Source organism: Priapulus caudatus, unplaced genomic scaffold (assembly GCF_000485595.1).
Source record: "Priapulus caudatus unplaced genomic scaffold, Priapulus_caudatus-5.0.1 Scaffold1127, whole genome shotgun sequence".
NCBI lineage: Eukaryota > Metazoa > Priapulida > Priapulimorpha > Priapulimorphida > Priapulidae > Priapulus > Priapulus caudatus.
In genome coordinates, this window is record NW_014578188.1 from 10,208 (window position 1) to 21,242 (window position 11,035).

Here is an 11,035-nt window from a genome sequence, read left to right on the forward strand (position 1 = left end):
ATTTTTCAGCTCCTGAAATTCAATTCTTAAGTATAGGATCCTATGGAGAATTTAATAGTGGTCTGTTCTCAGAAGGTGTCGTATCCTGTTGGAGGTAAGCGTATCAATGGTGGTACCAGTGCCACAATGGTCTTGTCGTTGGAAGAGGTCAACAAGGAATTGAAGGCTCCCTATGTCCCTGCAGCATTTGGTTTGACGTCAATTTGCTCTTCTTTGTTGAAGTTCAAGCATCCGATTAACCAGGCCATATCTGTCTTCTTGTTTAGGTCTCTCATAGGATTTTCTGTGATAAGCTTGCATTCACGCTTCTGACTCATGGGTTCTGGCTTTTTGCATGTCAGAGACTTGCAGAGAACGGTGTCCTCTAACGTTTGAGCTTTAGATGATCGGTCAATTTCGATTGGTGCTCATTTTTGCTCATATATGGCAGCCATCTTGTTTCTACTTCACTTTTCGAACCTATAGATGGCAGAATTGGATTCCCTATGCATTAAAATGTATGAATAAACACCTCATTCGTGTTTTTATCGTAACTGGTTGCAAAGATATGACATAATGTATATTTCAACACTTCCGTGGCGGCCATCTTGGATTTATCGGTTTTCAGACCGATAGGGGTTTCGAAAAAATGGCCACCCAAATTTTTTTTTATCTAGTACATACTCCAATGCAGAATCAAGTGATAATTCACTTTTAACAAGCATTTAACACGAAATTGTTTTTGACGACATAGGGACCTACACTATATACGTAGAGCAGCGATTAGAACAGGTGGGTTCGTGGAACGCCCCGAGGTTCTGGGGAAATTCTCACAGGACGCGCGTCGTCGAGCTATAGTTCGTAGAAGCACACAATTCCGACCCGGTCAAAACAGCAGTAGGGAGCCAGACAGGCTTACATTGAAGACTTAGACTGACGCACGGACGCTAGAGAGAGAGACATATATCAATAATTTGCGACGTATACTTGCTCGGCATCATGATCTACTGCGTAGAAATGACGGCAAGGCTCGCTGGCATGCTGTTACTGGCCGTTGCGTTAGCTGATTGTGGGTACGTATAGTTGTTAGAGACATCGGTTGTTAGAGACATCCTCTAGGGTGTGGCACGCTGTAGGTAACCTAGACATCAACTAATGCGTGTGTGTGCGCTTGTTTGTTTGTTTGTTTGTTTGTGTGTGTGTGTGTGTGTACCCACGCCTGCGTGATGTGATGTGTGTGTGTGTGGTGTGGCGTGTGTGCCATGTGTTGTTCGTGTGTGCGTGTAAGTGTGTGTGTCAGTGGTGTGTGTGGGTGGCCTGTATGTGTGTTGTCGTGCGTGTGTGCGTGCGTGTGTGTGTGTGTGAACTTAAAGAGACTCGCGAAATTCGCTCGTTACGCTGATGAGACTACGATGATTTCTCTAAATCCCGGTCCGATTCATAATAATCTTTTAGTAAAATATTGACTTGATACGAAGACAATAATACAAGGATCCTGTTACTAACATAAAATTTTCTGTCCCGGTATTTTCATTTTTATATAAAACACTTTGTACACACCTTCTAATCCATTGTTTTTCTCTCAAATTAAGGCTAATATAATATACGGAACCCGCTTAATACGATTATTTTTCTTTGGCCCGTCAGTTTCGTACTAACGGGGTGCAACTGTAGTAATGAATAGTAGTAATTGAATGAGGAGTTTAGGCTTTGCAGTAATTGTATCTATTTGTGAACAATTTAACGCTACTAAAGTTCTTAATTATACATATAAACCTATATAAAATACCTTGTATCCATAAAATCTTAAAACCTTGTAATCCTTAATTTGTGTATCCGTTAAATCCGTTATATCCGTGTATCCGTTAAATCCTTGTAATCCGTAATATATGTAATTTGTAATCTTTGTAATCCTTAATTTGTAATCTTAAAACCTTAAAATCCTTAATTGTAATCTTAAAACCTTAAAATCCATAAAACCTTGTATCCATAAAATACCTTGTAATCAATCATTTTTTCTTTGTTAATTCGGGGCTAATATATGTGACCCGTGATAGCCAAATGAGTCGGAAGTCGCACGGTAGCATTCTACTGTACAATCGATTTTTAAAAAAATAAATGAAATTTTTCTTAAATTTTCGTGAAATTTTGTTTTCAAAAAAATTATCTACAATGTTTGCTTTTAATCGGTATAAGCAAAAATGTCTTAATTCAATTAAAACCTGCTTAAATTGAATGATTTATAAGAAGTGTCGGCTAATAATATCAGTGAATGATATTAGTTTTCAGCCCTTATTTTAGACAATTGTCAGGAAATTTTAATCGCATGATATCTCGATTTATAATAGTCATAAAATATTCATTTTTCAACCAATTTTCAATATCTATATAACAATAGAAAGCTATGAATCTCAGGTATCTGAATATGTATTCAACCTAAAATGTCAAAACTGCCCCAAGTGACTCATTTCGCTATCACCGGTCACATATGTTGAAGTGGTTAATACGAAACCCGCTTAATACAATTATTTTTCTTTGGCCCGTCAGTTTTCTACTAACGGGGTTTGACTGTAGTAATTATGTAACAGTGCCCAGTTAATTTGTAGATTAGTAAAGTAATTGATTTCAAATATTCATGGTAAAATTATATATGTGACTAGCTAAGGAGGCAACACACAGGATGTCAATTCTACTGCGTAGACGCACACCCGGACCTGTGAAGGCAGAATTCGGAGAAGACCGGACGTGCGCAGTTGAATAGCATAGCGCCGAATACACGTGTGTCTACACGTGAGTGAGACGTGATTGCTAGATGTTTAACTCGGTCTTAGTAGTACAGCTTCTTAGCACATAAAGTGTTCACTTTTTGAAGAAAGTACCAAACTTTGCACATATGCTCTTTGACCTATTACAAACTTATTTAGGGGTGGACCCCAAAAAAATCGGACCTCTAAAGGGGCGTGTCACCCTTTCTTCAAAATGGCCGCCATATATGTATGTGTCAGTTAGGCAGTTACTGTGAATTACCACAATAAATGGCAATATTGGTATCAAATGAAAGCTCTTAATGTAGGTAGTTGAACTACAATCTTTAAATTTAATTTTCTTTTATTGAGCGACGTGAGGACGTCATAATAATGCCACGCCCCTTTATTATTATGGCATAACATGCGAGTATAGACGCGTTCCGTTTGATTAAACAGCGCAATATATATGGTAATAAAGGTATAAAATAATAGCGTAATAAATGTGAAAATGATATGCAAATACCATTTATTTATTAATCTCTGACTCACATTCAACAATAATGACGTCATAATACACACCCATATATAGATACTTATTTGATATGTTTTTATCATTGTTACATACTAGCGTGATATTGGTGTCAAATGAAGCTATTGTAAGTAGAGTTGAGGTTAAATTTACTTTATATATATATATATATATATGACGGGTCCCCTCCCTCTTAGTATTTTACCACAACCGCTTCACGAATGCTGCTGAATTTTAAGTACGATGGGCGACCATGATAGTCAGCACTACGGCTACGCGCGAGACATGGGGGTGGGGCAGAGCGGAACCGGAGCGATGTGAGTCTGCAATCTCAATTGGCGGCAATTAGAATCGTGTTTCTGCGATCGGAGTTCCGCATCGCGAACTGGTCGGGTATTACGTGTGTATATAAGATCGCTCTCGGCGCGATCGGCACACACTCGTCAAGATACGAAAGACGCAATAGCATGCGACAACAACGCATAATTGATATCTTCTGAAAAGATCGTTTCGTTTTCTATAAGGTGCACTCTTAATCGACTCAACATGCATCCACGAGCGACAGTTTGTGCTGTGCTTTGCTGCACACGGGCCGGCTATACCACTCGGACGTTTTATATAAAGGTTCACTGGGCATCGTATGTTTCTACTTTCTTTGCATATTTCGTTAGCAATTTCGGTTGAGAGAGCGTACGGTGCGTGCGGTAGTAAATAAATGAAATGTTCTCATCATTAATATATGATATATAAATTGATTTAAGCGCGAAATGAAACGCAGTTTGATTTTCAAGTCGGAGGGATTCTGTGTAGGAACTAACGGTGTTGGTGTACGGTATAAACACGCGGGTGAATTGACGAAAGGAGACGATATACGTAGCGAGTTGCAGGCCTGATGAGCGCGAAGCGATAGGCTTGCTCTGTTCGTTGTCGTTACGCTTCGTGCATGATGTACCAGTCGCACACAATGTGGCAGAATCAGCGTGAGTCGGCCGACAAGCTTGGTTTTCGAATACGTTCTAGCGTTATTCATTAACACGTATCAGACAGCGAGGAAGCAAGGTAGTATAAACGGCGGGAGAGATCCACCGAGACCAATCTGGCTTCGAAGTTTTGGTGGTAAATGGGTAGTCGAGATAGTCCGACTACATCTCCTGTAGCCCGACCAGGCTGTGGACGATTGTCTATTACAGGTCTTCAATCGAGCAAGGATCCGTTTTTGGAGCTACATCTTCTGATACTGTCATTATATACTGATAGTGATAATTCATTGGTTGTGATTGTATTCAGTGATTCACATAGTTGTGTTTGACAATTGACGCACGGATCTGTTGCGGCGCTGAGCGGGAATTAACCATTTCTTAGCAAATTTCATCTGAAGTTATTTCGTATCAAATAGATTCGATGCGTTTTTCGGAGACGACAAAAATTCGGCGCAATTTTGCCAGACTGTAAAAAACCTCGTCTCAATTCAGTTACGGCATCTCTCCGAGCTTGCAAATTCCGTGAGCGACTGGCGAACGGCGGGCGCTGAGGCACGTTAGCGCGCATCGCAGCGCAGAAGCAGTAGTTCAACAGCATCTCCGCGGATCCACGCAAGGCACGACAAGCGACGAATGAGGCGACGGCGATGATCATGTCACGCGGAACGACGAGCTCGGCGCGCCCACTGAGCGGACGCGGATGGCAACGCCGGGCCGATGCCGACGAAACCGCGGATTGCGAGATCAGCACGCCGAGGCCAGCAGCAGATGTCGTCCGCTGACGTGTCAGAGACGATGCTGCAGACGAACCTTATCTCGTCTGCGTCGTCGACAGCTTCCGGAACTGCGCGGGCGACGAGTGCTCGCCGAAGACGGAGGCTGCAGTAGCGAGCGGCGTTCTTCACCGAGGGCAGGTAGTCGGCAGCAGACGTCGAAGGTATCCGCGGCGACAAGATCTCGTGGCTAGGACGGGCACGGAGAAGCACGCGCCGCGACGTCGGCATCTTCTCGCAATGGCTAGAGCATCATGTTCAGGGTCGGCCGGCGGTGCTCACAGGTCAACGCACGCGCATCAGCGGCCGCGTCGAAGGTAATAATATTATTAGATTTAACATGTACTATGTATTAAGGGCTGGTGTAAAGAGAGCGGAATGTTATTCGAGGGTAGAGTGGTGAGGCACGGCAGCTCGAGTAATGAAGGTGTGTGTGAGAGGTAGTTATTCGAGGGGGGGAAGAGGCTGTGAGCCGTCAAACGGCAGCGCGAAGGTAATTGGGGGAGGATGTAAAGAGGAGTGGTATTCGAGAGTTAGAGCTGTGAGCGTAACGCAGCTCGAAGTAATAGAGGGTGTGAAGAGGTATGGTATTCGAGTGGTTAGGTGTGAGCGTCAACGGCAGCGTGAAGGTGAATGGGGGAGGGGTTGTAAAGAGGGTAGTGGATTCGGAGGTAGAGCTGTGAGGCGTCAACGCAGCTTAAAAGTAATGGGGGGGTGTAAAGAGGTAGTGGTATTTGAAGGGTAGAACGGCACGCGCATTATCGGCGCTCGAAAGGTAAGTCTAAGGCGGAGTATATGGGGGTAGTGGTATTCGAGGGGGCTGTAAAGGGATAATAATATTTGAGGGAAGCTTGAGATCAGCGTCGCTCAGAGGTTAATTAGAAGGGGCTGTAAAGGGGTGTGGAAGATAATTCGAAATGATTCGGCGTTGTTCCGCTATTTGACAGTTTCCTGGATGTGTGGTCTGCTCAAAGATATTTCCATCGCTTCTTCCTTGTCCCTCCGTGCTATATTAAGGGTGTTCTCTGTGACGTAAGTCTAATGAAGGAATGCTAGCTCCGTGTTCGAGTTGTTTAGGTAGGTAATCTGCAGTACTGGCTCATGTTTCAAGGCGTTGACATTCATCACGTAGAATTGCCCCCTCAAATGGGCGTATGAAACGTGCGGTTGACCGAGTGATGCATATGTGGCAAAATTCCCACAGTTAGTACAACATTCTGATTACGCTCCTGATCCATTCTAAGTTTTCTATAATAGTTTGCTCATTCAGGCAATTCGGCAGTCAGACAGAATGCGGTCATCGCGCTACGTGAAATTATGGCGGTAAGTGGGAAGGGAATACTTAGCCGCCTGCTGAGTGCAGTGAAGCAAGTATCATAAAGTTTGTCATATATACTGGAGGATTATATTCTGTATAGGGTCTGGAGAGAAGGAGCATGCGAATACAGAGCCATAACTAATACAAACTGCTGTGACTCTGCAAATGATATCGAGTGGATAGTGGAAGTGTGTAGCCCATGTATAATATTATCTAATTCATTCGATATTAGATTAATACTGATAAAGAATGAATGAATGATGTCAGTCATTTCTACGAAGGTAGCTGTGGGGCGAGCAAGCGATTTATTTATTCAAGGCTGAAAAATGCGATGCTGTCCAGAGTAGAACCCATTAGTAAGAAAAACAGAGCAAATGGTAGGGTGCACATGTAAGCATAATAACCCTCGGAGGGTTATGCGCTCTGAGATCGCGGGAGGCATGCTTGTGCGCGTGCATCTGCGAACTTTATACGGGAAAAAAAGTGCCGCAGCATCGATTTCTGTCATTAGTGAACACTTGACAGGACTTTATTACCCGGGTGGATTAGAAGTTGAATTATTGAATTCATGCCGAGCGGGGGGAAAAAAATGTTCTAGCATCCAGGAGATTGATTTGAGGCGACTTTGAGTACATGTACGCCTTCATTTGACTACTGACATTTTCTTTTGTAGACCCTTTAGATTGTTTGAATGTTTGCTCAATAATCTAGGGGAGCGGGGGCTGCCCCTTGGGATGTTGTAGGGCGCTGTGGGGGGGGGAGTGTTATATAGAGATAACTATAGGGTAGACACCTGATATATACTATGACGAAATCCTTGTTGCGCTTGTGTACGTGCGGCGCGTGGTGTCGTCAAAATTAAAACTTCGCATCACAGGGTATGAACTGAAATTGATGAATGATTTTTAAGAACAGGCCATTATATGGGCGTTGACCCGCGGGTAGCGAATAGGCTAGTGTATCCTAAGTGGAAATAGTATGCGAAATAAATGAAGGGCATGAGTGATTTAAATAATGGGTAAGTGAGAGACCTCAATTAAGATAGATGATAAAACGTATTATGAATATAAATAGAGTAATACAAAAGAAAATATTTTTATATCGACGATATATATATTATCAGCATATGTCAGTGATAAAGTGGTTATTGTCAGGTGAGTCTAAGTTAGGTAGGTTGAGGTGGTGCGGGGGCTGTTTAAGTTAAGTTAAATATTCCAATATTTTATTTGGTGGGTAGTTTAGTAATAAGATATTATTTAAACCGGAATTGCATTACGGTTTCTAGACCAATATAACTAAGGACACAAGCGCGAATAAAAATATACGTAACCAATGAGTAGTAATATAATATATATATATATATAGTATATATATATATATATAATAATATAACCGAGAGAGAGAGCAGAGAGAAGAGAGAGAGGGCGCGCGGAGGTTAACTGTAAAATAGAAATTTAAAATAATTGTTTTTTTGAGTGAAACACCGTTATTTCGATATTTTAAATAGCTTCTAACGTCGAGTTGTGTCGATCCGGTGTGTGTTTACTTGGAGCTGTGTTTCGTGTGCGTTGGGCGTGGGCGTGTGTGGCGTTGGTGTTCTCAGATTTTTGAGTATGCTATATAAGATCGATGGCCTGTCCAGACGCAGTCAAACGTCTGAAACAGGACAATAACAGTGTTGTTCTCCTTGCGGTGTTGTAGCGTAAGTGGTTGGAAACTGTTCTTTATCAGCTTTTTGTTGTCAATAACCGCGTAGTGAGCTGTTGTACGGAAGGCCCGTGGCCACTGGAACGACCCCACCTGCTGATATTTGCCCGGTCTCGTGCACCAAAGTGTTTCCACCAGAATCACGCGTAGCAGGGTTGCGTACAGTGCAAATATTTGCCTGCGCTACAGCTGCTCGGAAGAAACAGCAATGCTATCGGCGATAGTGTGTGTTGATTTGTTTTCAGACGACCGGAATCCGTGGAACTGAAGCGTATCGGCAACCTACCGCCGGATCACGTGTTCGCGATCGTATTTGGACCCATCGGTGACTTTTTTTCTACGGTTGCTAGATCGACGGGCTTCACAAACTGGTTAATCGTAAACTTGCTTAGCGAAGATGGCGGAGCGTCCGACGGGTGTTGAATGAGCGATTACTTTCGCGTCTTGTGTGTGTTGTCCACTGTGTGGTGGTGTGTGTTGCCATCAGACGGCAGCTTTGTAGGGCGCGACCTTGAACGCAGTGCCTTCCGCGTGAGTCACGGGACACGGGTTGATGGAGGGATCCGCCAGCAAGTGATAGTTGCCTGTGTGTACATGAGGATTTGTGGAGTTCTTATGCTGTGACGATAACCGGGTCACCTAAATAACGAATTGAACATTAAAACTTTTTCCTTCAATGTGTTCAATGATCAATGTGGTAATTCGGATGACAGAAATAATAAGATCTTGACTTGAATCGAGTTTGACTTTTAATCATGAAACAACGTCGTTGTATAGTAAGCAAATCCTTACGTATTAGGCCTATATGTGTGCGAATCGTCAATTTGCCAATACACATTTTTCAGATCTCTTTAACGGAAATTCAAACCAGCTATAATTTAACTTTCTTTCAGCCGACATGTTTGCTCTCATTTCGAGATATGACAAAACTATATAATAATAAAACGTTGGTTCGTGTACTATAATTTATTGTTTGTTGTTCTGTAAATGTTGTATAACTGTTAGTATAAAGCTTTAAGTTGCAAATATTAATATTGTTACCGACTTTAGACACGGGCTTGGAGCAGCGGATTTGTTTACGGCGACATACTTAGTTCCCTATCAATATATATATATATATATATTAGCCAAATATTTGCCTCACTTTAGGTAAGTCAAAGTTTTGCCTCAGTATAGGTAAGTCAAACTTTTGTCTCACTCTATAGGTATAAGCAAAATATTATACCTAGGACGAGGGGTTTCGTTACGAACTCGCGTCGTTGTCGACGGCGTATGTCTTGGTTCCCGGTGTTGTTGCAGGTTAGGTCTACAGAGGAAGAACAAAAGAACAGAAATAAAGTAAGAAGTTACATAAGACAGGTAAAGCTCCAGTGGTGACATGCACGGTTAGTGTTCTCGCTACAGGCGAGTAGATGGTTGTGTCATGAAATTCTTCCATAGCGGAGATTCTAAAGTTCTAAAACGAGCAAATATGTCTGAAAGGGAAAGTCGCGGTAGTGCGCATGCGTCGCGAATGCCACAATGAGGTTGGTGCATTGTGGACGGTCAAGAACTAGTGAAATCGGCGGGGAATTGCTGGTAGCGATTGTAAAATATAATCAAAATATATGCTCTATAACACACAGTCATAGATAACTAAAGTTGTGTGTGTTGTGGGTTGGGTGTGGGTGTGTGTGTGTGTGTGTGTGTGTGTGTGTGTGTGTGTGTGTGTGTGTGTGTGTGTGTGTGTGTGTGTGTGTGTGTGTGTGAGTGTGTGCGTGCGCTCGTGCAATTATAACAACACAGAGGTCGAATAATACACGGGACAAACGTACCCTCTGACTACCTTAGTACGTGTGCGCGGGGAAGTCGCCGTGCTGTAAGGAACAAATAGGGTCAGAATTTACATCAAATATTATTTGCATGAGTATGCTGTGTTTGTGTGTGTGTGTGTGTGTGTGTGGTGTGTGTGTGGAGTCCGTGTGTTGTGTGTGTGTGTGTGTGTGTGTGTGTGGTGTGTGTGTGTGGGTGCATGTATGTGTGGGTGGTTGTGTGTGTGTGTGTGTGTGTGTGTGTGTGTGTGGTTTGTGTGTCTGTGCGGGGTGTGTGTGTGGTGTGTGTGTTGTGTGTGTGGGTGTGTGGTGTGATGTGTGGGGTGTAGGGTGTTGTTGCGGTGTGGGTGTGTGTGGTGGTGGTGTGTGGTGTGGGTGGCGAGTGGTGGTGGTGTGGTGAGAGCGTAAGAGTGGTGGGGTGGTGTGAGGGGGGGGTGTGGGGAGGGAAGGGGAGTTTAGGGAGGGGGGTGAGAGATATTCTGGCTCTGTTTGAGCTGCCTCTCCGGGTTGGGGTTGTTTTTGTGTTTGTTTATATTTGAGTGGTAATTCTTGTTGTTTGTTATATTTCTTTAGCTTCTTCGTACTACTGTTGATCTCACATTCACTATGCGTATTTCACGTGATCATTTTGGTTTGTTACGTTACACTACACAGCACACAGCACGCACGCGACGAAACAGACCAGCACATGAATGCAGGCCGGACTACACACACAACGACACATCAGGGGGAGGGACACCACACACATAACACACCCACCAAACACACACACACACACACACACACATACACCCAACATAAATGACACACACACAACACACACACACACAGAACACACACACACAAACGACACACGCACACAACAACAGACACAACACACACACAAAACACAAAACACATATACTCATGCAAATAATATTTGATGTTAAATTCTGAACACTATATGTTCCTTTACAGCACGGCGGAGGTCCGGGGGGTGGGCAGCGAGCGGGGCTAAGGGTAGTTAGAGGTCGTTGTGTAGCGTTGTTAGTTATTGGAGTCTCTGTGTGTTGTGTTAATTTGGTACGAGCGCAGACACACTCAACACACACCAACACACACACACACACCACACACACAAACAACACAGCAACACACACGACACACACCCCACACACCCACACCACACCCACACCAAGAACGACACACCTT

General features: G+C 43.3%; 1 protein-coding gene across 1 annotated transcript in view; it reads left to right on the forward strand.

The window, feature by feature from the left end:
• The first annotated feature begins 952 nt into the window (after window positions 1–952).
• Window positions 953–11,035, forward strand: part of LOC106815489 (coagulation factor IX-like) — a 12,968-nt gene continuing 2,885 nt past the window's right edge. Inside the window, exon 1 of the mRNA XM_014819952.1 lies at window positions 953–1,052. Within this exon, the coding sequence (XP_014675438.1) occupies window positions 979–1,052 (74 nt within the window). The 5' untranslated portion in view covers window positions 953–978. The remainder of the gene's footprint in view (window positions 1,053–11,035) is intronic.